Source organism: Rattus rattus, chromosome 4 (assembly GCF_011064425.1).
Source record: "Rattus rattus isolate New Zealand chromosome 4, Rrattus_CSIRO_v1, whole genome shotgun sequence".
NCBI lineage: Eukaryota > Metazoa > Chordata > Mammalia > Rodentia > Muridae > Rattus > Rattus rattus.
In genome coordinates this window covers 41,402,242-41,430,098 of record NC_046157.1, presented here as the reverse complement: position 1 = coordinate 41,430,098, position 27,857 = coordinate 41,402,242, and the positions used below count along the sequence as shown (strand labels likewise).

Genomic DNA, 27,857 nt, shown 5'->3' with positions numbered 1-27,857 from the left:
AACTTGAGTCAAGTGATTATTGTATAAAGCTTTCACTCCTTCCAAGCCTATCCTCCAGTGGGGAGGGGCTAGTTGCATTGATCAAGCACACCCCCAGAATTAAGGCCCAATTTCTAGATGTTACATTATATCTCACCTCTACCCCCTCCCCCACCACCACCACCACCACCACCACCACTATCAGAAACAAGGTCTCTCTTTGTAGTCCTGGCTGTCCTGGAGCTCGCTGTGTAGTATAGTCCAAGCCAGCCTTGAAGTCATAGAGGTCCTTCCTCTGCCTCCTAAGTGCTGGGGTTAAATGTGTGCACACCCTACCCCTACCCCGCCTCTTGTGGGGCCATTTCCTAATCACACCATAGGAGACATTTCAGACCCAAACTGTGACACATAATTAAATACTTTCTAATGCTATGTGATATTAGCTTTTCATATTCTAAACAAGACTGGCATCTGAATGCTTCAATTTTGAAGTCAAGAGATTAAATCTCCATGCCCGTTCTACCAAGGTTGCATTGAATGGGAAAGGCACTCTAATTTTTGAACTCTGTATCCCCTTTCAGAGCTGTCAGGTGGAGAGGAAGGAGGAGACATGGAAATGACACCGAAGGACACTGTTCCGGTTCCTGAGAAAACCAAACAGGTAATAGTGTGAGCATTATAGCTCTTATCTCTGAAGTCAACCTACATCCACTCCACACCATTTTCTTGACCCTAATGTCAGCTGTTGCTGGGATTGAGGAAGCTTTTACTTTCTTTGCCCATGAAAAGACCATGTTTTCCTATAAACCAGTGAGGCTTATTTTCCAGGCTGCTTTTTATAATTTAGTAGTGGGAAAAATGTATTTAAGGGGTTGGAGAAAAGCCTCAGTGGTTAAGAACACTTGTTCTTGCAGAGGACCTGGTTCAGTTCCCAGAACTCACCCAGTAGTTCACACCCTCTATAACGCTAGTTCCAGGGGCTACAACTCCCTCTGAACTCCATGGGCAGCAGGCATGCATGTGGTGCATATACAGACATGCAGGCAAGCGCTCATACAGGTAAAATAAACATAAGAAAATGTATACAATGTAAGCAATTGTGTTGACCTAGGATTTTCTATCACATCCCCATTAAAAATTCAGCCTTGTTCTTGTGGACATAGGTCTTCTAATACAACGTACAGCATAAGGAGATGGAGCCTCCCCGTGCACACAAAAGCAGTATTACAGCCTTGTTATGACATAAGCCTGGAGCTGATGCCTTATTGTTTCTGCCATCTTCTGTTAATCTACTTTCAAAGGCAAGAGTCACAGAGGGGCCTGACGACACTCCAGGATGATCAGAAATGGACTTAACTCCACATTTCTTTTCAACCTATGAAGCTAAAAGAGAGGCGTAGCCAACAACAGTGATGAAAAGGGCATAGGTTATTTTTGTTCTACAAAGGGGAGACAGGAAAATTGGCATGAGGAGTCATTGCTCAGAGGAGCAATTTAACAGTGCTTCTCTTTTTTATTTTTATTACATTTATTTTTGGTGGTGGTGATGGTGGTGGTGGTGGTGGTGGTGGTGGTGGTGGTGGTGGTGGTGGTGGTGGTGGTGGTGGTGGTGGTGGTGGTGGTGGTGGTGGTGGTGGTGGTGGTATGCGTGTGTGCATGCCACTACACGTAAGTGTGGAGGTCAGAGGATAACTTGCAAATTACTTCTTTCCTTCCTTCAGGTGGGCTCAGAGGATTCAGCTCAGGTTGTCAGACTGAATTCCTCAATTAAGTAGCGAAGCCCTGGAATAATTCTCCATGCCTTTGTTATGCCTAGTGTTATTTTTCATGTAAAGTACCTTGTATTTACAACTGAACAGTATTTTAGTCTGCTTCCGACCAGAGTCTAAGGATCCCAAAAGCTTCTTCATTTTATCCTCTGACCCTGTTAACCCAAGCTAGTAATGCTAGGAGCTATGTGAATCACTGGTGGTTTAATTCACAATAGAAGCAAAGTCTTTTCCCCATAAAAGGCTGTGTTGGGCCCTTGCTGAAACCTCAGAGCATATGGTTTCGGGGAAAGACAAATCTGTGAAGGATACCCCTAATTTTACTAAAGAGTTCCTATATAACTGAATAATACATAAGTTCTCCTTTACCCATGGTTTTGTTCTTCGTGGTTTTAAGTAGATAAATCTAGAATAACTTATATTTTTTTCTTCAAGAATTTCCTGTATGAGTACAATGTAGTTTTAATCATATTCACTCTCAGTTTCCCCCAACCACTCTTATATCTACCTCCTATGCCCCCCCACTCTGTCTTCATTTTTATTAAAAATAAAAAAATAGCCTATGGATTCCAATTTGTGTTGCCCATATACTCATGGACGCAGAGCAATCCGCTACATGGTCAATCGCCCTGGGAACAGATCTTAAGAAAACTTTGCTCTCCCTCCATCAGAAGCCATCAGCTGTCAATAGCTCTTCAGTTTGGGGTGGGGGACTCACAAACCCACCCTCATGCTAGAGTGTGCTGACCGGCTTAATCTTGTGCAGATCTTGTACAGACAACCACAGTTTGTGTGAATTCATGAGCACAGCAGTCCCATGTGTCTGGAAGACTCTGTTTTACCATAGTCCTCGATGATCTCTCTCTTATAATGGTCTTCCTGTCCCCTCTTCCACATGATGGTCCCCAAGCCTTAGGGATAGCAACAGCATTCTATTTGCAGCTGAGCACTCTATAAACACTCATTTTCTGCACTTCGATTGTAAATTTCTGAATTAGTCACCATCTTCTACACAGAGATGCTTCTCTGATGAGGTCTGAGGGCTCCACTAATGTGTGATCATTGATAGATTTAAGGAGCAGTTTAATACTTTGTCCATTTACCAACATAAGAGAACTAGGCTTACTCTCGTGGTCTGTAAACGCCACAGTTACACCTTTAAGTGGTATACCATCCCAAGTAACAAGATGCACTACCATGCTACCTCCTCATACATGTGAATCTTCACTTTGTCTGGTGATGTCCATGCATCCATGTGGTGTAAACTTCCTGTCCATCACTAGATGGCTTGGTTGTCCCATGCACTATGGTAGCAGCATGCTTGTGTTGCAGTGTCCCTTACAGAGAACTTAAAATGTACCACAAGGCCTATGCCATCCACCTCATGTCATACAGACATCATATTATCACCTCACATCCAAGATGAGAGTACAGCACAACAAGGTATTATGAGAGAGAAACCACAGTTAACATGACTGTTTCGTTTTGCTATTATTTTAATCTAACTGTGCCTGCTTTTAAACTTTACAGCTTTGAAGGATAGCTTTTCTGGATATGGTAACCTAGATTGTCAAGTGTTCTTCTCCAAAGCTCCTGTTTGCCTTCCATGCCATCCTTGATTTTAGAGTTTCTGCTTAGAGATCTCGGGTTATGAGTGTGAACCTTTTCATCTCATTGTCCCTTTGAAGGTGTTTGTGTTCCGTACACTCGCCGTGCTGAGAGACCATGGTGATGAAGTTCATTTCTAGTCACAGCTGTGAGAGTTCTCAGATGCCTCCTCTATCTGGACAGTCATCTCCTTCCCACGATTTAGGGGTTTTCCCTTACTCAGTCTGTTTTCTATCCGTTTGTCATGACCTCCCTTTTCCTCTAGATTGATGGCATCAAGGGGACTTTTTTATGTATTCTTGTATCAATGCTTGCATTGTCTGACTTTGCCTTTAACTCCTGACAATCTGTCTTCCGCTTGATCTCACATCTGCTTATGAGACTCGCCTGAGTTATTTCACCTGTTGAGCGTTTCTCTCCCAAATTTCTGACGTTTTTTAAAATCTCTTTATTGATTTGCTCTTTTAAATCCCACATTATCTTTTTTACTTCACTAAGATGTTTGTGTGCTCTTTAAATTCATAAATCATCCTTAACATCACCGTTTGAATTCTTCGTCTAGACTTTCATCCTCTTTGCTATTGGCAGGCCTTAAATCCACTCAGAAAGCTGTTTGTTGGACCCACGGTAGCCGTGCCATCTAGTCTGCCATGTATCAAGCAGCTCCGGCAATAGTCTCAGGGTTTCGGAATCTCGGGGGCCTCCCTGGCCAACAACCAGTATGAAGGTGGCCTACCCTTGGCACTGGGACTTTCAATGGACAACCTTTTAGCTTTAGCTTCTGAGAATGACCTTTTCCACCCATGCAAGGTGCCTCCTGTACTTAAACTCTTTAGCCATTGTTTTAATAATGTATTCTGTCCTTCTACCAGCTAAGCCTAGATAGGTTGTCAGGTAAGGGGCAATACCATTGTATCTGGTTATACCTGCTTAGCCATCAAGGAATGGCACCATTTGAGGAGATAGGAGTAGGAGTGGACTGAGAAAGGGTGTCACTGAGGATGGGCCTTGAGGTTTCAAAAGTCCAAATCAAGCTTTGTCTCTGTCTCTGTTCTCTCTCTCTCTCTCTCTCTCTCTCTCTCTCTCTCTCTCTCTCTCTCTCTCTCTCTCTCTCTCTCTCTCTCCCTCTCTCTCTCCCCCTCTCCTTCTCCATGTACTCCACACACCCCCCCACCCCCCCCTATGGATCAGGTTGTAGCCTTCAGCTAGTGCTCCAGCACTTGCCTGTCTGATGCCATGCTCCCCACTATGATGATAATGGACTAACCTCTGAAACTGTAAGTTAGCCCCCAGTGAAATACCTTGATCATGGTGTCTCTTCACAGCAATAGAACAGTGACCAAGACTCTGTTAGCTCTCCTGTGACTAGACTTTACATGAGCCCAATGAGCAGCCACTTATTGGCACCTGATGGCAGATGGCTCATGCTTTGCTTCCTGATTTCCAGGAGGAATCAGTGGGCTGTTAGCTCCCATGTTGAAAACTGCTAGGGATTCTGACTCCTGTTGTATTCTGGTATGTATCTCCTTTTACATCTGTTGTTCCAATAGATGTTTTGAGACGTACTCAAAGCATGCCAGTTCTCCTTCCCATTGGATAACCTATGAATTGAAGTCTCTCGGTACAGTCCAGCTGTGAGGACAGATTATCCCAGGCCAACTCTCAGGATCACTACTACACCTGTTGCTCTGAATTCAGCAGACTGGCTACTTTCACTTCTCATTCCTCCAGCCATGAAGTCTCTGTGATCTTCGTATTGCTATAGCCACTCATTCCTGTCCTACGCTCCTGCTCGTGCTATCCGTGTAACCTGCATCTGCAGAGATGCGTAAGCTCCTTTCCCATGCTGTACATAGCTCAGCTCTTTGTTCAGTTAGCAGGGAGTTCAGTGGTTTGAACGGACACTGACCCCAAGACATCCTGCATGGCGTTGGTGATAGAGCTTGTAGATGCTACACCACATTGCTGGAAACATGCATGCCAACATTATAGGATTTGACTCTGTACTATCTCAGGAAAAGCCTTTGCCAGAGGCCTTCAATCTCACCATTCTTGGATAAGCTCTTTTTGTTGTTACTGAGGTGGGCCCAGTGGTGGATCCTACCTGCTGTAGTACTTTCTATATAGCCAGCCTTGTTTTTCTAGCATTGCATATTGAATTTTGCCCTACTCGTGCCTGACATTAAAACTCTATTGGAACCATTTACTCTGGTTGTTTTGCTGTAGTACCCATTTCTGAGCTCCTGGTAACCTCGCACATAAAAGGACATTGGCAAGAGGACATTTAGATCTTATAGACATTAAGATCCTATAAAGACCTTAAGATGCCCAGAAGATTCTTGAGACATTTTATCACAATCCCATATGGCACCTCTGTTATCAAGTTTTCAGAGGATGAAAATTTGGGCAAGAAGGGATATGAAGGATTCCACAAGCCCCAAGAACTGCAGTTATTTTACATTTACAGGCACAGGCTTCTCTAAGAGTTTTTCCCTAGTAATTTTGTCAGGCATCATACCCATCTTATCAGATGATAGTAAACCCCAGACTTCCTCAGTTGTGCCTGGCCTTTGCACCTGGTGTGGCTTCATCTGCTATTCTTTTAGATATATCTATATCTTTTTTTTTATATCTATATCTTTTAAATGCTATTCTAAACCTGTGAAATATTCAAAGGTGAGACTTATGTCATCGTCTTAGTTACTTTTCTGTTGCTTTGATAAATCACTATGAACAAAGCAACTTATTTAGAAGAATGGGTTTATTGTGGATTAAGGTTCCAGAGGGTCAGAATCCATATATCAGGTGGGGCAGCAGGCACCCGTGGCAGTGTGGGTCTCACCACTCTCGTGGATCATCTGATGTGGTCCATGAGGGCAGTGGAACAAAGATGACAAGCAGGAGGTTCAAAAAGCCCTGTGAGCATGTATGGTGAATGAGCACACCAGAACCAGCTATCAGGAGGCAGATCAACTTTACTAAGGGTGATTCAAGGCTTATAAAGTTTGTGGGACTGTGCTCCTGGTAGGAACATCCAGGATGAGCAGTGGTCATTGGTTGAGGACTTAGGGTATGGAAATGCCGCCTTAGCATGGGGAAGCATTTCAGGTAATTTAGTTGTTGGCTGAACAGGTTCTTATCAAGAGGAATGAAATCGATCCTGTAATTGAGGCTATGTAACATTCCTTAGGTAGAGTCATATGTTCAGGGGTTTTGAATTCCTCCGACGAGGTTGGGGAAAGAGAAATCCTGCTAATGAAGAGAGTCCCCCATTGGGCGCCACATGGCACCTAGAGTAAGATGCTGAGAGCTCACATCTGTAAGCACAAAGGAGAGAGAGCACTAGGAATGTCAGGAGGCTTTCACACCTCCAAGCTCACCTCTAGTGTCACTCTCCAGCAAGGCCACACCTCCTAGACCTCAATGGGGGCCAACTGTTCAAACACCAAGTCTGTGGTGGGGGTGAGGGGTGCATTTCATTCAAACCACTACAGTCTTCTATATAATGAAACATTTTTATAGGAGGTGGGCAAGACAACAAAACAAGGTCCAGGGCCACCATCTCACAGAATGGATCTGTGAACACAACCTCAGGAGAATACTCGGAAGGTATAGTGTTGACCACTGAAAATAAATAGAGATTGGATTGGAATCCAGTAGCTCAGGGAACTAAAAAAAATATGTCAGCAAAGTCTACAACAGCCTATAAAGGCCCTATCACTTCTAGCTATTGTTCAGTCAGAAGAGCAGAGCTGAGCAAAGTGTCATGAAAGGAGAAACTACCTTATAGCTCTCTGGTCATTTTCCAGGAGCCATCTGTCCTCACAGGCTTCGGGCTGGGTGAATACTCTGTCTTCTAATTCCTCTGTTGCTGTAATTTTGTCATAGCTCCCAAGCAGTCTATACTGCTTGATCTGTGCCATGTACACACACACACACACACACACACACACACACACACACACACACACACATAACTTTATAGAAAAAGATGCAACACCAAAAGGGAGGAGGGATGACAAAAGAGAGGTAAATGTATTCAGTCCCCAGGGTGACCAGTCATGTGGGAAGCCCTCTCAGTCTGCACCATTATCTCTGCTTTCATTGGCCACCTTGTCTGTCTCTGTACCACCTGACCAGAGGTCGTTCTGCACTGTTCGACTTCTTCCTTCCCTGTGGTGGTCATCTGTGGTTTGTAGATAGAGCTTTCTGTGATTGCTATGGATAGCCATGCACCTCAGGACAAAATGGGAAGAGCTGCAAGCTGTCTGTTGTCCGGTCCTAGCACTGTGGTCTTTCAAATGTCTGGTTAAAGGCAGAGGAAGCCTGTGAGGTTACAGTGATCTGCACTACAGTGGATGGTCACCTTCCTCATCCTCATCTGAACTTTCCTCGGCTCCCAGGAACACATAATCACTTCCAGCCGTTTGATCCTCCCTCCCTCCCTCCCTCCCTCCCTCCCTCCCCCTGTCCCTCCCTTCCTCTCTCCTCTGGCCCCAGCCTTATGTAACTCAGCCCTTTAGGCCACACTGGTCTCTGACCAGTGCTGGCTCTCTTGGTCAGCAGCTCCTCTCGTGCTCTCCCTCTTCCTCTCTCCTGTCATAACCCAGTTAATCTGCTGGCCGTGTTCCGCCTGGACTCTTCCTCTGCCTGCTTTCTCTCTTATCTCTACAGTAGAGATCTTCTCCATAATGCAGGAGCAGTCATGCCCTCCTCCTTTTCTCTCACTTTTTTGTTCAGGAACCTCATGACTGTGTCTTCCTGCCTCGGCCTCACAACGGCCGGGATTGTAGGCCTGGGTCCATTATACGCTTTAAGAGCTTTACTAACTACACCCAGACCTTTGCTGAGAAGGAAGAGCTGAGTGCTCCCTTGTTCTGTAATTAGATGCTTATGGCCATCTGGCATCTTCTGTGACACATTAGTGGCCTTGGCCCACTTTCTTATTGGCGTGTACGAACATTAAATTGACATTAATCTACATCCACAAGACAGCTTAACTTTCTAAGTAAGTGAGACGGTATCTTTATTTTCCTAAGCTGCAAGGCAATTAGTCTTTACAGGTTTTTTTGTTTAAACTGTAAAGAAGCTAAAGATTAATGATAGCCATGTTATTTTAATCTCAGCCCTTTTAAATCCACTCTGCTTCCTGAAAGTGTCTAAACACTGCTGCCATTGGTCCAGTGCCTTAAGTTACAGTCAGTCATCGTAGCTCTCTTAGACCTGTGACTAAAGGCATTCCTAATCTGCGGGTTCTGTTGTTGCTGTTGTTGCTGTTGTTGTTGTTGTTCTTGTTCTTGTTGTTGTTTGAGGCAGTGTGTCTCTTTGTAGCTCTGACTGTCCTGGAACTCACTATGTAGACAAAGCTGGTCTTGAACTCACAGAGGTCCTCTGCTTCTGCTTCTTGTGCTGGGATCATGCACCACCACGAATGGCTTCAACCTGCTCTTTTTCTTAGATTCATCTGTGATCATTTGAGCAGAGCAGTGGAGACATGGTTGCTCTAGCTGGTGGCTGACTGTCTAAACAGATATTCTCTGCTTGGAATGAATCTAACCTTCAACTTACATCTTACATCTGACTTGGCAACCTGCTTAAAATGTTGCGTAAACATCCAGCACAGGGAACATTTTATTTTGCTGCTTATGATTAATACATGTGGAACCTGCACATTCCGTTTTATAAATCAAGGCTTTAGTCCAAATTTCCTGCTTTTCTACCTTAAAAAACAAAACTCACATTAAAAATAGCATGGAACTATACACGGCTCTTAGGGTTAAGGCCACTGGCAAATCAATCTCTTGGTGCTGTAATGGGGAACCTGTATTCAGACCATCGGCAGGAACATTCATTCTGTAGACTACACAGGTGCAGCTGGTTTTGCACAAGCCTAAGTAAATACATCCTACTTGGGACTCTGCGCTGTTGGAAAGAGGGGAGGAGCGGGTACTACAAACATTACCTCGGAAGTGCAGGCTTCTGCATAGGCAGCGCATGGAAAGCTTCAGTGGCCCTAGTGAGCAACTGCCTTGCCACGTCACCATTTAACCACATCTGTGTCTGCCTGCGTTTGCAGACCAGTCCTTGGCTTTCATCTCTTAATAATCGCCACATCAAGCACACATACACTCACTCACTCACTCACTCACTCACACATGTTGATGTCTGTTCAAAGATTTTTCCAGCCTTACATCATCTACACTTTCTGACTTTCTCAAATTATGTCGCTTCAGCTGCTGCCTAACAGCTCCAGTGGGTTGTGCAGCATCTCTGTGGAGTGTCACCAAGGTACTCTGAGGAGGACACACACAGCAGAAGGCGCTGTGGGGGTCATGCCACTCAGTGACACTTCATCCTGCAAAGACGAACACTCTCTCATTTATATTTCTTTACAGCCCACTGAGTGTTTCCTGACACAAGCGAAGGAACCAAAAACAGAGGACTCCCGGAAGAGCAGGAAGTGGAAGAAGGTACCAGCAGCAGTTTGTTACACTGGTGTGGCCACATGTGGCTTCCAGGATTCTTATGTGAAGCTATTGCAGTCCCCGACTTAGAGATTCAGAGTTTGTAAGGTTCAGTGGTTCAAGATTCTTTTAACTTTCCTAAGGTTACTAGGAATAAGTTTTTTTAGGAGACTAAAATTAAAGTTCTTGAATCCCATTTCACTCCTGGAAACACGGGACAGCTTTCTCACCCACTGGCTGGGTTCTCTTTAAGACATCTAGTAGGAGCCCAGAGCACCTCCTATACTCACCCTCAGCCTTTATCCAAGAAAGTCAGTCACCAACCTCCTTTCTCATTCATTCAGGTTTCTAACCCTTCTGCTCAAGTAATAACAAAAAAAAAAAAAAAAAAAAAAAGCAAGCACATGAAGGCACTGTGAAGTATTTCTAACTCTAATCCAGGCCATAAATTAAGGTAGATGCTCCCTCTTCCTCTTCAATGATGTATCTGTACACAGAGAAGCCTCTGGCTTCTGTACAGACTTTCTAGTTCTCTTTTCCCTTCTACGACAGCTGTGAGAACAGCAGTGTGGTTCACCCCCTGCCAAGCAGGGTATGTTGCTGAGGTCACAGGAGGAAGTGCTTAGCATGAGAGAAATGGGGGTCTCGGCCACTTAGCTATTTAACACAGGCGTTCAGAAAGGAACGCACAGACTGGTTTCTTGTCTCAAATGGCCAAATAGGAAGACAGGACGTGCCAGATAGGCTGAGGTTTGGCAGCCCCTGAGAGAAGCCCTTAACTTGATTTTGACAGTTCACTCCCTCTGGCCTTGAGGGCCTTAGGTTCTAGAGGTTTGAGGTCAGAGATCTAGCTGGTTTAGCTTGGCTAAGGTCATGCTAATTTATGGTGCTAACCACGGTTGACACCTTTGATGGAACCTTGAGTACTTGTGACAGTGTTGTAGAAATGAGGACATTGGGGCAGACAAGTGGGGAAGAATGACTCTTTCTGATTCTTTGGAGAAGAATTACAGGGAAATAAGGGAAGTTTATAATAAAAACGGACAACCTTGCTTCTCTGTATTGCATGCATGTAATAAAAGTTCTATACAAAGAAGTCCACATCAAAAGAGATGTGATATCTGTTCTATTGTGTCTCTGTGAGGCCTGAGGATTGTCTCCTAGACTGGACCAGAAGGTCAGGTCCACTTGTCAGTGAATGCCCATGCTCAGCTTAATCTGCAGCCTGACACTCGACGTCTAAGCTGGGTTGCACAAATATTTCTCCAAATCTTGTTCTTTCAACAGTGCAGATAATATAAAAGTAAAAAAGAAGTTTCCATAGAATAAGACTTCTAAGACTTTTAACAGAAAATATTTTGTGCTGAATGGAAATTTTTCACTTGTAAAAGATACAGAGCAGACATTACAAAGAGCCCATTAGATCATCCCATCATTTTTCAAGTACTCACTATGTCTAAGAAGAATGCAGTATGGCTTCCCAAGGGGACTTTTTTAAATTCAGAATCATACTTGGCTATCACCAAAAGCTATGTGCATTTAAATGCCAGAGAAATGAACCTATACCACGTGCCACTCTAAAATCTAGTGTTTTACTTTCTTTTTCTTCTCTTGTTTTAGAAGAAAATTTCTGATATTCTTGCAAAATCAGAGCCCAAACCAGGGACCCCTGAAGACCTTCAGAAGCTGATCAAGGGCCATTACAGCAGCAGCCGTTCCGTGATTGAATTAGAGGAACTGCACCTACCAGGTACAGGCAGGCTCCAGTTTCCTAAGGAGTGTGTAGTTGTGCACTCCACACTGGGAACTTAAACTTTCCCACACTCTTAGTCCTCATTCCTCCATCCACAAGTGTGTAACTGTTAGTGATTTTTTTTTTTTTGGATATTAAAAATGTATCTGCAGAGTTGAATAGCAAGATCTATGTAGGTACATTGTCTTTCCCTGAAAAGATTAATTACTCAGTACACAACCTTACCAGATGCTTCAAGGGTGAATGCTCCGATGAAGATAAGATATTAAACTCACAGGAGGACATTTCACATTGTTAAAAAGTATTGGTGTGGAAATGTGTTGACTCTTCCTACAAATAAGAACTTTAACCTTGGTTAAGTCAGTTTAGAGCGGGTCCTGAATCCCAGAACACAGGAGACCAGACAGTGTGATCATATGTTTGAGTCTAGCCTGGGCTATAGAGCAAGTACTCTATCTCCAAAAAATAAAAATAAAAAAATAAAAAAATAAATCTTTGTTAATTAAGTATTTTAGTTCTGCTGCTATGGGGTTCCAGTTGTAAAATAGTATTTGGATTGTATCCCAGACTCTTTCAAGCCAACTAGCTAAATGTACAGATAGAACTCTGCATTTTAACCGAAGCAGCTAATGTTTGAGGTCTGTCGCCTTACTTACTGCATGAGTAAGGTCGCTACTCGGAGCTCTTAGGTTATGGTGCATCCTTAAGGCTCCTTCCTGGCAAGGATAGGAGAAAACAGGTGTAATCCTGGAAGCAAACCACAAGGAGCCTAGGCATCTCTGTGGCAGATAAGCTGTCTCCAGGCTATGGGACACCGCTCGTGCGATGTTGGGAAAAGGTCAACAGTAGCTGACTTTCCAGTCCAGCGTCATGCTTCCTAGACGCCTGAGAAGCTGAGGAACAGCCTGCTCCCTGCATAGCTACAATTCTTCTGGGCTATTTTTTAACTGCTCTTTGGGGTTAGCAGAAGGAGCGCCCTCCCTGTTCCTTTCCAAGACAGTTGCCCTCTGGGGATCTGGAAGCATGCACTTGGATAAAAACAGGACCAGGATTCTAAAGTTTACTGAGCCCTGAGGGCTGCTCCTTGGGTGGGAGAGCTGGGTCCTGGCTGCTCTGCACAGGAGCCCGTGTGTCACAGAGGCTCTGGTCAACCTGAGCTCTAGTGTTCACTCTGACTCAGTTTCCTACTCTGTGATCTCAGAGGCCGTCAATAAACCTTGAATCCTCTGCTGAATTTTCAAAAGAAACCCTTGGGATTCAGCTGAGTTCCGTAATAAATCTGGGTTATGTCATTGTTTTAAAGTTCCATAGCACAACTGGATAAGATTGTGGGCTCATGAATGTTTTGGGGAAAGGGGATGGGGGTGTTAGAAACAGCCAGAACAAAACAGGCTCTGTTTTCAGCTAAAAAATGACTACTCTCAGGCATAGGCAATTAAGGCATACGAAAAGGTTTCAGAGAAAAGGTCCTGGTCACCACACAAAGACCCAGAACACCTCTAGGAGTAGAAGCCCTTTTAGGTGAAAAGATAGAAATGCAGTTTGTTGAGAACCCTTTAAAGAAGGGAGTTAATGTTAAAAGTATTGTTCTAAATCAGTTTCTCAAGTGTCTGTCTTGATTTTAATCCGAGGTTTGTGTCTGAAGGGCAGGGAAGTGTCCTCTTAATTACTATTAATTGTGCTGGACACTGCTAACATCTTACATGTGGGAACTTAAGGCACTGGGAGCTAATTAACCTCTGCCGTCTTCCAAGAGCTGGTTTGGTTTAGATCGGTGACCCTAAGTAGGCTGCAACCAACTCCCCCAGCAACACAAGCCACCTTCAAGGAATTGCACCCCGGAGAGTCTGTTCCTGCTGTTTTGGGCATAGCTCTCCAGATGCGCTGATCATGTCTCCGCTGGGAGAGTTCGAAGTTCAAAGTACTTCAAGGGCTCCCTGCCTCTACAGAGGCAACAACTCTGCGAGTGTTACACAGTGTGAGTTCTCTGTATTACATTACAATACAAATGTCAAACTTAAGTTGGTAACAGATCACTCCCTAACACTCTTATACTTACACAGAAACTTTTTTCATAGAGTTACGTTTATAACCATGCTGCACAAATATATACATATATATACACATATATGTGTGTGTACTCCCTTATGTATATATGTGTATATCTATATGTATGCTTAGAGTGAATAGTTCTACTTAGAGTTAATATTGTTACATATTCCATGGCTGTTACAGATCAACAAAGGTTCTCTTTATTTTGACGTGTTACGTTGTATTTTACAGCTAGGCCGAATTGTGTTATATTTTGATACATTGTTCCCATCCTTTCAAAACCAATACTAGATTTCTCTTCCCCATAAGTATTTACTCTAAGTAGTCTGTATGTTTTTATAAATGTATTCTTCATGCCATGTTATATCGTAGTACATTGTTGTTCTTATCTAAGTTACACTTGTACATCCCCCCCATTCTGTTTCTTCACATCACACTGACCAGATGTGCCAGATGTGGCCATGTGCACATCTCTGACATCTGAGATGCTACACAGGGCTCCAGCCCTTTCGTATGTCACAAAGCACTCACCCAGCTTCCCACATGTGGTCACCTGTGTGGCTTCCCACAACTCAAGATCGATCATAAATACTGCCAAATTTAATCTTTTTGTATAGCCACTTACAGCACACACCAAAAAATCCCTGCTGTTGTTTATCCAAAAAACAAGTCAGGCGATCACAGAGTATACAGTCTTAATATTACTACTTTCCAAAATAGGTTGACAGTTCTTCCTGCAGTTGGCAAGTGTTACCATCACCCCCATTCTCCATAACTCTTACTGTTGTACATCTCGCTGATATTGATCATTCTCTCTCACTGCTGTATCCGTTTGTCCTCCTAGATAACTAATGGATCTGAGGTTCTCTCAAAGTTCTCGCCACTTCACCTTTCCTTTGCCCACTACCTCTTTCACAGATTTCAAATGTAAAGATGTTCCATCTATCTGTAAACTCTAGAGTCCCTGTCTCAGGGACGAGACTCAGTGATCCAGCACAAAGTGGCCAGCCCCATACACACAAATAACAAAACTGTGCTTAGCAAGTTACATGCATATATTTGTGCACATTTGTATGTAATAATAAAAAATAGCAAAGAGACTATCAGTTTGAGAGTGGGGACATAGGAGGGGTTAGAGGGAGGAAACTTGGGAAAGCTGGAGGAAGAAAGAACAGGGAGGGGAAGTGAGGTTATTACATTTTCAATAAAAATGTAAAAATATAAATAAAATATTCTAAATGTGAAAACAAATCTGTTGTTGCTAATGCTGCCATTTTAAATAACACTTTAAGTAACTAGCCTCCAGATCGCTCACTCTTTATAGTCCGGGTAAGAATGCGCCATTCACATTTTAATTAATTAATCTGCCTTGGTTATGTGCGTGCATAGCCCAGCCCTTAGCAAATTGTGTTTCTCATCTTTCTAGACTCCTGCTTCCTCAAGTGCAATGACTTGACTCACAGTCTCTCTTCATACCTAAAAGAAAGTAAGTAAAGTCTGATTTTTTCAAAAGTATTCAGCAGGTGATTATTCTAAAACAGAAAAAGTCAGGCTCAAGAAGATCAACACTTGTTCAGAGCTTCATAGGGAAACTCAGAAACCCAAAATATGTAAAAATATGTACAGTTTTAATGTTTAAATGTATTCCTACTTTGCTCTGGGTTTGGGCTCCATTTGGGATTTATAATATATTAGTCTAGGAGTCCAGAAAGTGGCGTCCTAATCTAGTGCCTCCTCTGAGTAGTCCTTGAACTTGGCCTTGTTGTTTGAATGGTCAAGAAACTGAGTCTGAGGTCTTTAACAGCTGTGAGAACTTCAGGTTCTGTTTATGTGCTCAGAATCCACACCCAGCTATTACTCCCAGTCTGATTTGATATTTTAGTTTGTATTGTTTACCACTAGATCATTCATATCAAAATATCATCCGCTTGTTTCCAGCAATAGCAGTGACTTATGTAGAGAGATGAACTGTTTTCTTTCAGCCTTCCAATGTGAAGATCCCCAGTTTAGGCTCATTAAAAATTTCTCAGAATTTAACTTTAAAAATAAAAACCTGAATTACAATAGGAATAATATCCTGGCATAAAATTTTAAAAATATTAAAAATTCTAAGTCTATTTAATAAACATAATACAAAATAATAAGTTTGAGGTATTATTCTCTGCCCCATTTTAGGTCATGCTGGATATCTCTTTAAAATTTAGCAAAGTCTGGGTGTGGTAGCTCATGCCTCTAGTCCCAGGCAGGTGGATTTCTATGAGTTGCTGGCCAGCTAGAGCTATGTTCTGTCTTTAAACAAAGTATCAAAAAAGCTAAGCTAAACTAAACCTAACATAACAGAATCAGAATTTTCCTATTGGTCAGCATTGTCTTTAAGCATTAAACCTGAATTTTATCTGCTTTCTAAGGTAGCAGAAAATGTAACACAGTCAGTGCTTGTTTATATTCTTATGCACTAAGAAATAAACAGTTGGAGAATATCCACCATTGGCAGTGCTACTTCGCTGTATTCAGAATGGCTTTTGTGGTCTCTCTCTCAGTCTGCCCTAAGTGGGTAAAACTTCGGAAAACCCACAACGAGAAAAAGTCGGTCCTGATGCTGATCCTGTGCAGCTCCGCTGTCCGGGCCCTGGAGCTTATCAGGTCAGTGGTCTTTCCAGTTGTGTCTCCCCAGTGCACTGCAGAACTGACACCTGCCAGCTGCATATTCTGTGTGCAACGAGTAAAACAGAGCCCATGCCCTATGGGGTTGACATTCTTTTGGAGAGGCAGACAACCAGCCAGTAAAATGTATGACAGTATCCCGCACAGTAGTGCACTATGTAAAGAAAGTAAGGCATGGGATGAGATAGCTATGCATGACCTTCTATTAAAAGGGGATGTATTAGAGCGGACCTAAATGAATCCAAGGACAGAGCAGAGTGGCTTGCCTGACCTGAAATCAGGTGGGCTTCTAGCTGTGCAGTAGGATGCTGTGGAAGGATTTGGGGCAGAGGAGTGCTCTGAGCCATTTTGGAGACCCACTTACACTGCCGTGTGGAGAGCCACACTGTGCAGGGCAAGGGTAAAAGCAATGTGGAGAAAGAGGAACACTCCTCCATTGTTGGTGGGGTTGCAGACTGGTACAACCACTCTGGAAGTCAGCCTGGAGGTTCCTCAGAAAATTGGACATTACACTACCTGAGGACCCAGCTATATCACTCCTGAGCATATACCCAAAAGATGCCCCAACATATAAAAAAGACACGTGCTCCATTATGTTCATAGCAGCCTTATTTATAATAGCCAGAAGCTGAAAAGAACCCAGATGCCCTTCAACAGAGGAATGGATACAAAAAATGTGGTACATCTACACAATGGAATATTACTCAGCTATCAAAAACAACAACTTCATGAAATTCATAGGCAAATGGAATGAACTAGAAAATATCATCCTGAGTGAGATTACTCAATCACAGAAAAACACACTTGGTATGCACTCATTGATAAGTGGATATTAGCCAAAAAACTCAAATTACCCAAGATACAATCCACAGATGACAGGAAGCTCAAGAAAAAGGATGACCAAAATTCGGATGTTCCCACTCCTTCTTAAAAAGAGGAAAATATATCCATAGGAGGGGAAATGGAAGCAAAGTTTAGAGCAGCGACTCAAGGAATGGCCATTCAGAGCCTGCCCCACATGTGGCCCATATATATACAGCCACCAAAACTAGATAAGATTGATGAAGCTAGAAAATGCATTCTGAAAGGGACCAGATATAGATCTCTCCTGAGAGACACATTCAGAGCATGTCCAATACAGAGGTCAATGCCAGCAGCAAACCACTAAACTGAGAATGAGACCTCCGTTGAAGGAATCAGAGAAAGGACTGAAAGAGCTTGAAGGGGCTTGAGACCCCATATGAACAACAATGCCAACCAACCAGAGCTTCCAGGGACTAAACCACTACCCAAAGACTATACATGGACTGACCCAGGGCTCCAACTGCATATGTAGCAGAGAATAGCCTTGTTGGGGCACCAGTGGAAGAGAAATCCCTTGGTCTTGCCAAGGTTGGACTCCCCCCACCCCCGTGCAGGAGAATAAGGAGGGGGGGTACAATAAGGGGGATGTATGGGGGAATACCCATATGGGGGAGGGGGAAAGGAGAGAATGGGGGCTTATGGACAGGAAACTGGGAAGGGGAATAACCTTTGAAATGTAAGTAAAGAAATATATCGAATAAAAAAAATTTTTTTAAAAGTAGGTATCATATCTACTTTTTCATCTTGATCACAGGTACCTGGCTGTTTGCTTTAATATTACTATTTAGCATATATATTATTTTATGTACAGTTTAATACTTATAATAAGTTCTTTAAAAATGTTTTAATATTAATAAAATCAAATAGTCATTATTTGGGTAAAAATGCATATATGAGTATGCATATAATGTATTTTCCAACAAATTGTATAGAAAATTTAAAATAAACATTGTTAGCTATGCAGTTAAAAAAATAAAAGCAATGAAGCAAACGGAACAATCCAACTCAAAATAACAAGGAAAAGCAGAGTCCCAGGGAATGAATTTACCAAACCTATAGAAAAGAAGCATCATGGGATGGAAAAGGTCTTAAACAAATTCACATTGGTACCATACTCTTGAGAGAAGAGACTTGGTGTTGTGAAAATGCCTGTTTTACTTGGGATCATCTACAAATTTCACAGGTTCCAAGTAAAACTCCAAGAAGATTTGTTCTGTTTAACTGAATAAACTGTTTTTAAACTTTTACAAAAACATACAACTAAAATGGCTGACAAAGGTTAGTAAAAACCACTTAGAAGAGGCCCATCCCTTCCAGACTGTCAGTCCATGTATTACAGTGTCTCAGCAGTGCAGAGTGTCTGGGACTGTCACATGTAGGACGGGCACATGGGGTCAATGGACTAAATTGAAAGGGAAGAAACAGGCCCAAGTGCATATGACAGTGTAGCATACAGAAAAGGTGACAATTAATCATCAGAGGAAGACAGACAACAACTGTGTTGAACAACTGATTAGCCATCTGGAAAAATAAAGTTGGATTCAGGTCTCACTCCTTCTACCAAGATAAATCCAAAGAGACCAAAAATTTAAAGAAAAAATTTATATATTAAAGGTAAGTTGGTGCTTTATTAAGAGCTTTCACAGCTGTCTTCATTTGCTGAATTCTTGAAGAAACAACAAACAAACAAAAAGATCCTCCCACTGGACCCGAGTAGCATTCGGGTCCAGAGAACAGAGGGCAGACACAGGAGGTGGCACTCACAGGAACATGTTCTATGGGAAACCAGGCTTTAACCAGAGACAAAACAAAGGAAGTCTGTGTCTAGAACCAGGAGCTTTGTCAAGTACAAAGGTGCGAGTGTGGGGACTCCACGGTGATTCAACATCTGTTTCTCTAGATGAATTAATTGAATCATGGTTTTAGGAAAGAAGTTGTTAAACTTAACCAGTCCTTCAAACTCGCATTCTCTACCTCAGCACACACGTTAAACCGTGCCCCACATTCTCCAGTAAAGCAAAATGTTCATGTACGTCTGCTCCAAACATCATTGATCTTCAGCACCCCAGTCTACCTGGGTAGCATTTGTACTTGTGGGCCTGAAATCGGAGCGTTTCACATGGCATTTCTGAGCATTCACGGGACCACTGTAGAACCCAGTGCTAACTGAGGTGCTAATGGCAAACAAGCTGGCCTGCCTGTGACCTCTTCAAACCAAGTTGTCATATCGATTTGAGCTGTTGCTCTATATAAATTCCTTTCTAAGGGGCATGAAAGCACTGTGTGGTCACATTTCATTTACCAACTGTCCCAAGCTCTATTATGATCCATTTCAAGGTTAAATGAATTACAAAGTGTCCTGTGAATAAGCATCAAAAAAAAAAAAAAAGCCTATTCACAAAGACCAATGTTTTTAATTCTATCATAAGGACTTCTGTTCTCTTGAGTGCCACGATTCTTGTTGTTTTCCTTGCTAACCTTGCAATGGAAAATGCTTATGTGTAATTAAGAATTTACTTGCAAAAAAAAAATTTACTTGCAATACAAACTGGATTGTATGCCTCACTGTCTTGCATATCAATACGTTCCTCCTGGTCAACACTGTTTCTCAAAACGTAATGACACATAAAGGGAAGTGATATCTCTGTCTTCAATATCTGAACCTTAACTAAAAGCTTATTTGTTCAATATACTCACGTTAACTCAAAACAGAATTCTAGGTGACACACAGAACTATACCAAATGAAAAACAGGTGGTTAAAATAAAGACAAAACCAAGAAACATCAGAAAATCAGATGAAGCTAGCTGGAATTCGTGGTGGTCGAGCCCTTCCTCAAAGCCTTTTAGATTGTAGAGATGGGCCCAACTTCTGTCGACAGAATGTGTTGGGAAATTTCGGTTCCTAGATCCATGGCATCTTATGAGTTCAAATTTAAAAATAAAACTGGTCCCAGGTGACACAGTAGTACCATCATTAATGTCATCTATCAAACAACACAAAGAGCAGATGCTGTAATCTGGTTGTTCATAGAGCAACTGTTTGTTCAATCCGAGGCCCCACTGTCACAACAGTCCTTATAAAACTGTCCTCTGAGGTACCAGCAGACCAGCTTGACCCTCAGAACTGGTCATCTGAATTGATGTGGATAGATCCTAACTGTTGAATACTAGAAGTAAATGGGCTTACCTTACTGCATACCAGAGCTGTAAGTCAACAACCGAGGCTGAGTCTACCCTGCAGCACCTTGGCCCTCACGTGTTGAAATGAATCTGCGCACACTGCTGCCTGCGTGTGATCCCAGCACTTGGAAGTGGCAGCAGTGGGGGGCTGCAAGTGTGAAGAGAGCCTGCACAACTGTTCATGAGCAGTCAGGCATAGCGCAAGACCCTGTAGAGACTTGAAGGGTTGAAGGTATGTGTGTGTGTGTGTCTGTGTGTGTGTGTGTCTATGTGTGCGTGTGTGTGTGTGTGTGTGTGTGTGTGTGTGTGTGTGTGCGCGCGTGTGTGTGTGTGTAGGTAGGTAGAGTGATTGATTTTCAGTTCATTGGACATATAAAAATATAGATGTTTGGCATCTCCAAAAACACTCAACGCTGGATCCATAATCTTTCACCTTAGTAACTGGCTTAACAACTGACGTCTTCAGGGTCTCTAGTTCCCCTCAGTCCTCACAGCCACCACCTAAAGAATCACCTCGTTCATGCACTATTCACTCCTGCTCTCTCGGGTCACGGTCTACAGGCCCGCATCTTTTCCCTTCCTTCCTCCTTCCCTTCATTCCTTCTCATCCTCAGGCAGGAATGATCTGGGGTATGAAATTGTACAAAGAAATTCAATCTACAAAAATGTTCTAGTACAAATGTGGAGGCCATTGTACTAGGACGTCAGCCCTCCTCCCTGGTGGGCCCGTCCTGTGCTTCTCTGTCTGGCCACATGCTCGAATCGTCAAAGAGGCCAAAGTAGGCTGACCTTGGATTTGACTCAGAAGCACACCCAGATGGGGACCTGAACAAATAGCTTCCCCCATTTCTGCTTCTTCTCTGAGATAGCACTTGCTCTGTCACCTAGGCTGGTCTTTATGTAACCACAATCCTGTCTCCACCGCTTGCATGATTTCACGTACATGTCACGTGTCTGAAAGCCCAGTCCAGTTTCACTGCCGAGACAGACTTGCCTAACGGTCTTCTTGTGTGTAGATACAGGCATGACCATCCACGTTTAGAACAGCGTTTTGAGCGATAAGCTATAATCTGTAAATAGTGCATTCTTAAGTGAGTAAGTTGTCGTAATCTATTAAATTCATTAATTCATTCCTTTTCGTAGGTCTCTGACAGCATTCAAAGGAGATGCCAAAGTTATGAAATTATTTGCAAAACACATAAAGGTAAACAAGGCCGTGTAGTTCTAAGCAGAGATAAGTGGTCCCTAGTGGCACGCAGGACCTCATCGTGTCCTTCCAACCTCTTCGAGTCTCCTTGGAAACCATTGTCCTTTATCCATTCTGGGTATGACAGAGCTAACAGCTATTCGAGTTTCCCTGCATTTCATGTCCCCTCATGGCTCCCTTGACCTACTGCGGTCATGCTCTCTACCTTTCTCAGCTCCTGAACAGAAGCTGAGGCCTCATTCCCAATCCCTTGGGTATTACTGACCAGTTTTCTTTTTGAAAAGAGTAGCCCTGTTTGATTGTTGATTTGGGGTTGTTATTGTTGTTGTTGTTTGCACAGAGATAAAATGGTCTAATATGACCTGGGATTACACTTCCTTAACAGTTCTGCTGTTTCCTCCCTGTCTTCCGTCTTGAAAAGGTCCAGGAGCAGGTGAAGTTGCTGGAGAAGCGAGCGATACACCTGGGCGTGGGGACTCCAGGGAGAATCAAAGAACTTGTCAAACAAGGTATGAGATGAGGATGCTGAGAACTCTGTTAAGCCAGCCCTTCCTTACCCTGTGTGAGTCTGGGCAAACACATTTGCAGTCCAAAAAGAAAAACAAACCTCTGTAAATCGCCCAGTGCAAAACTCAGCTCAGTCTTTGATCTCAGAAGCTAGAAACTCTGGGGCACTGCTGGGGATGGAGGGCTGTGGTCCACTGAAATGCATTTGCCAACTAAACACGATCGGATTCCAGTAGCTGGAGTGCTGAGCGGTCCCCACAGGCTTCACCATCCATCCCCTGGCCGAGAAACTGGTAGAGCCCACTGTGCTGAATATTCCCTTCTTGGGTAAATGAGGCTTGGTTCTTAGAGACTCCTATTCTGGTCATAATGGGATACTACACAGACTGAAATGAAAACATCATTTCTATAGATAAAACGGATCTTCCAGAATATTCCTCCCGCATATATTTCCCTTTTAGTGCTTTGCACAGAAAGTATTCCAGGAGCCTGCTGACCTGCAGGTGATCCTAGTACCTGTTCTTACCAGACCTTCAGGCTTCGGGAGAGGGGGTCTGGGGTTGTTTGGCGGTGCTAGGACCTCATCCATGAGGACACTCTCCCGCTGCGGCCTGTCACTGAGCTCTGTTCACTGTGTAAGTTGAGACAAAGTCTCTCTGAGCTGCCTGTGCTGGTCTCTATCAGGGTCTCCATCCCTTGCCACCAGGGCTGCCAAAGTTACCCGTGAGCCTGGAGGCTGGTTCGAATTTACTGATTTCATTCTTCGTTTTCAAATTACCTTGTCTTCCGTCGGGATCTATCCCTGAATTATTTTGTGTTTGTCAAAGTAACACCCGCAGCAATAACTGGGTACCAGAAGCATCGAGTAAAGCCCTGCCTGGATGACAATAACCGACGGCCAGTTACACCCTCCCGACTGCAGGGTTCTGTGCAAATGGCAGAGAATGACCCTGGAGGCCTCTGACAGAGATGGGAGGCAAACAGTTTTTTGAATTCCTACTTTAACTGGTGTTATGCTGGACATCCTTGGTGTGCATTATCTAACTAGAACTCACAGCATCCTTACTGCCTAGGACTCAGTATTTCTGCAAGAAAACAGAGCCTCAGGAGAGGGACTCCCCCAGCCCGGGCCTGGTCTTCTTAGTTTCAGAGCCTTTTCCTTGAGGAACCAGTGACTTTTTCTGTGTCACCAGATCCCCCACTACCTAACAGAACCCTTTTTGGATTTAAAATAGGAGCAGGGAGACAGACAGACAGACAGACAGACAGACAGACAGACAGACAGACAAAAAGAAGCTGGCCAATCTGTTGATTAGATTTCTAGAGTTGGAACACTTTGGTTTGAAAGTCTGTTTCATACAGAAAAATAATGTTAAGGAGCTTTTGGATATGTTATTATTGAAAGCCTTTACTTCTGAATCTGATTGGATAGTTTACAATATATTAGCTATAGCGTTAGGATACTTGTAAGGTGTTTATAAAAATAGCCTCACTCTGAGAACTGGGGTTCTGTCAAAGCTAGAGCAGCACCACCTCACTCATTTTATTACTGATTATAACCTAGCATGATGAAAAGTGTTATCTTCAACACTGGTATCTGTAAAACTATCCTCAGAATTTTGGTGTTTTCATTTCGTGGTTATGGAGACTTCCTGATTCAAGTCTGTGAGAAAAGCAAGACGATAGAGAAGGGATGGACAAGGCGGCTTAGGTGGTAAGGGCTTGGCGTCTTTGTTCAGAGTTTGATTCCTGCAACTCATGGTAGGAAGACTGACTCCTCCAAGTTGCCCTCTTACTCCATACTCACCTTAGCACGCAGGCCCACACACGTACACACATGCACATACTAAATAAATGCAATTGTAAAAAAGAAAGGTATGGATTTGATTGTTAATTATAACTATTATACTGCCTTTCAGTCTTATTTCTACATAACTGTATATTTTTATGAAGCAGAGATCATATAACATCTCACATGTTTACAGTGTACATGTTATGTGTGTGTGTGTGTGTGTGTGAGAGAGAGAGAGAGAGAAACTTTATATTATAAATATATGTGTCTCACTTAAATATTATATATTATGAAGACTTTCCTTGGCAGGAAACTGATTTACTCTCACCTGTAATATCTATTTATTACATTATTCGACTGCAACTCTTCTGGGTTTGATACTTGGATTTTATGCAGTTTTTTTAATATGCATAAAACAGTGACCATTGCAAGTAGCTCTAAGCTCCCGGTAGCTTTTTTAACTGAGACATCACAGAAGAAAAGCTCTTCTGCGGATGCATGTTTTAAGGCTCTGGGTAAAGGTGGTTCCATTTAAGAGGGGGCTTCCCTGTCGGCTTTTCCAGCACTAGGTCTCTGTCCTGGAGGATCAACCTGTTATCTTTTCCAGTTTCCTCTCGGAACTCCAGTGAGAGTGTTTCAAATAAAAGTACTGTAATTCTAAAAGGCATGAAGCGTCTCTGGGGCAGAGGGAAGGGCTGGACAGGGAAAGGCTGTGGGAACAGCTGCGTGAGAGATGCTTCAGGCACTGTTCCCTCAGGTGGCAGCAGGACCTGGGTCTTCTCCTGCCTCAGTGCCCAGTAGTTCTAGGTAAAGCCTGTAGCAGATGGATGCAGTCCTTACATGATTTCCCAGCCCCTGCTAAGGGTCTCCCCAACCTTGTCCTTCTCCCCACTGCCTCAGAGAACTCCTGTAGGTTCTGCTGCTCTCAACTCCGCTGCAGACCACAAGAAGCAGCTTCTCCATTCAGGAAGGAGACTCCAGTCATAAATGGAGGGAGGGAGCACCTGAGGATTGACGGGCTTCACCAGAGCAGCTTCTCTGTCCTCAGAAGCAGGGAGAGCTGCCCCACGTGTTTCCCATTAGGCAAGCATCAGTGCAGAGGTTCATTGCTGGGGGAAAGGACAGCAAGTGAGGCGGCCAGGAGGACGAAACCGTTTTAATACGCGTACGTCGTGAGGGCTTTACTACCGCCACTCTCACTGTGTCTTTCAGATGGCCTCAATTTGAACCCCTTAAAGTTTCTGGTTTTTGACTGGAACTGGAGAGATCAGAAGCTGAGGAGAATGATGGACATTCCCGAGGTATTGTGTAATCAGCACTGTCTTTAATCTTTTTCTCTTTTCCGATTTGAACTTTGAGTTCAAACACAGTAATAAAGTCTTTGACATGGAAGCCAATACATTCTCGCTTTGGAGATAGTTTCTGTCTTTAACACTGAGGTAACTGTTATGGAGCCGTCTCATCTGCTTACACGCAGCCCTGCCCTTTCCACCTGTGGTATAGTCAGCTCACTAAACGGCCATGGCTCCTGCCCCACAGGACATCTGTACTTCAAAGAAGCCAGCCCATCTGGAGGACTCATCCTGTCCCTGTGCCTCCCGAAGCAGACCTCTTTGCCGATCCTTCTTATATAGACGCTCTTGGCCAAAGAGGGGATGGTGGTTGTTGGCTTCTCCATATCCCCACAAAACCTACTACATGACTTACAAAGACATTTTTGCTCTCCGTGGAGGGATGTTGTGTCTCGATAGATTCAAACTGAATGATCGAATGCCTTTGTGAGCACAGCTCAGCTCACTGTATATATATGAAAAGTAGTTCACTGCCCTCATAATGTAGAAATTTTATTTTGCCAACCACCATGTTATCGTGCAACAATTTTTCAATCTAATCTGATGTGTGTGTGGGGGGGGGGCGCTACATAATAAACAAGGTTATCAATCACCTACCGGGACTACTAAGAGGTTTGGGATTGCGCCTCTAAAGCACGCTGTGAGTTAGTGTACCACATAAAACTGCTTCCACACGCTGCACAAAGTGCATTATAATTGGTTGACGAGTTATATTGGGGATCAGTTCAAGTTAAAAAAAAGCAAACTATTGGCTTAGTTTCCTATGCATGCACCCACATATGTGCACAAGCATGCATACACACACACACACACACACACACACACACACACACACACACACACAGAGTTGTCTCTGCATCCATGAATAGTCTTTTAAAAAAGAAAATACTCAGCTGTCAGACATGAGGCCAGGTTTGATGGTTTCTATTATAATGTTAAATCTGAATAACTAACAGTGTCAACATTTTACAGTCATAGCCATTTTGTTGCGTCCATGCCATTAAGTTATCTCAATCCTGTATTGGGTCTTTGCATGGCACTAAGGTGCCCTCGCGGCACTTTACGGCATTTTCTTCTGGCTAGATGCAAACAGAGGGCCACTTTAATGAAACTGCTGTTTTGTGCAGTACCCCTGTCTCTTACTTGTGTGACCTTCAACTGGGAATCAAACATGGATTCTGCCTTTCGCCTAGGACCATTGCCCTCTCTGATTCTGGCCACAGCAGCTGTATAAATACATGGGACCCCAGGGGTTGGCTGTGTTCACCAGGACGATTTTTGTTTGATCATAACCTTTCTGTTGTTTTGTTCTTTTCTCTCATTTAGATAAGAAAGGAGGTGTTTGAGCTTCTAGATATGGGAGTGTTCAGCCTATGCAAATCGGACTCCTTGAAGCTGGGCCTTTTCTGAGCCAGGGTCCTGATGGAGAGTCCAGTTGCCGACATATTGCAAATACTCAGAATATCCTACTCTGACATAGTTATGTTAACTTCATCGCCCAGTGGATCACTGAAGATGCTTCATGGGGATGCTTTGACAACTGTGGGCCTGTCCTTTGGCTCGTACCCTCAGATAATAAAGCTCTGCCTGTGTATGTTGTCTTGTTGAGCAGAAAGTTTTCTTTCCTCTTGTGCTTTGACTATCAGGAGACAGGAAATAGCGGCTGAGACACTGAGCCACACCCCTCTCTGAGCTTTTTAGGCTGCGGAATAGGAATGCTATCTCACAACACTGTCAGAGAGACCCTGAAATGAGGCATGTGGAGCAGCTTGATAAACTGAAGCACATGGCTGACGCCGTAGTCAGAAGTGGACTCCCACAGTGGACAGCCCTCCACCATCACAGAAGGCTCGGGGTCCCAAGTGCCTGTGCTGGCCTGGGAGTGAGTTATTGCAGACCAAGAAAGTGAGCTTCTGGGCTCACAGCCCTTGTCAGGCAGGTCAGCGGGAAGGGATCCCACAGTGAGGGAATGGAAGCCTGTTGGGTCTTTGTCCTAGCAGAAAGCAGAGCTGGAAGTACAGCATCTTGTGACTTCAGGCCTCCTCTCTGCCTGTCAGGTGATGCCTCGTACACTCCCTCACTGTGAAACATAATCTCGGGCACACAGTGTGGCCAACAAAACTAGAAAGAGCAAATAAACCTGGTGCAGATATAAATACAGCAGCCACATTCATTTATATGTTTTGGCTCTTTAATTTGAAATAATTCCTAATGTGCACAATTTTTGCAAAGACAATGTAGATAATTCATATGTCCCGCTCCCCAGGTTCTCACAATGTCACCACCTAAGATACCTAATGTACGGGCAACCAAAACTGGCACCCCAACATCAGCACGGTAGAGTTAAAGACGCTGTAGATGTCACTGACTTCCGGTTGGAGGGCCATGCCACACTTACTATTCTTCCTCACGGTGACAGTGCCTCATTCTTCGCTCCTCTCATGAGCGCTCATCAGCCTGTTGTAAACGATCCTAAATCTGGACTTGTCCGCATCCTAACGAGGTTTTGTGAATTTGGGTCAGACCCGCAGTGGCGATATGTCCCTCTCCCCATGTCCTGTCAGGAATGTATAACATTACTGTGTCTTAGTACCAGTGCTAGCAGCCCTGAACTCCAGGTAAAGCTGGCATCTGTCGCTTCCCTGCATGGTAGAAGTATGTGCCA

General features: G+C 43.6%; 1 protein-coding gene across 2 annotated transcripts; it reads left to right on the top strand.

Annotated features, from left to right (window-relative positions):
- Window positions 1-569: 569 nt before the first annotated feature.
- Window positions 570-26,798, top strand: Cmss1 (cms1 ribosomal small subunit homolog). 2 transcript variants are annotated; one of them, XM_032900319.1, is made up of 9 exons: window positions 570-642; window positions 9,778-9,826; window positions 11,441-11,570; window positions 15,052-15,111; window positions 16,166-16,268; window positions 21,478-21,538; window positions 21,963-22,050; window positions 25,053-25,141; window positions 26,519-26,791. In XM_032900319.1, the coding sequence occupies exons 1-9, from the start codon at window positions 590-592 to the stop codon at window positions 26,600-26,602; spliced, it is 717 nt and encodes a 238-aa protein (XP_032756210.1). In that variant the 5' UTR covers window positions 570-589; the 3' UTR covers window positions 26,603-26,791. The 2 variants fall into 2 exon arrangements, with proteins under 2 accessions (XP_032756210.1, XP_032756209.1); XM_032900318.1 differs by lacking the exon at window positions 570-642 and having other exon boundaries at window positions 9,674-9,826; window positions 26,519-26,798.
- The last annotated feature ends 1,059 nt before the right edge of the window (window positions 26,799-27,857 follow it).

What these genes read in the sequence shown, in the direction of transcription:
- Cmss1 (XM_032900318.1), top strand. Translation starts at nt 9,689, where the DNA reads ATGCCACTCAGTGACACTTCATCCTGCAAAGACGAACACTCTCTCATT. An exon ending in CTCTTCATACCTAAAAGAAA is followed by an intron (nt 15,112 to 16,165) that starts GTAAGTAAAGTC and finishes TCTCTCTCTCAG; the next exon opens with TCTGCCCTAAGTGGGTAAAA. An exon ending in GAATGATGGACATTCCCGAG is followed by an intron (nt 25,142 to 26,518) that starts GTATTGTGTAAT and finishes TCTCTCATTTAG; the next exon opens with ATAAGAAAGGAGGTGTTTGA.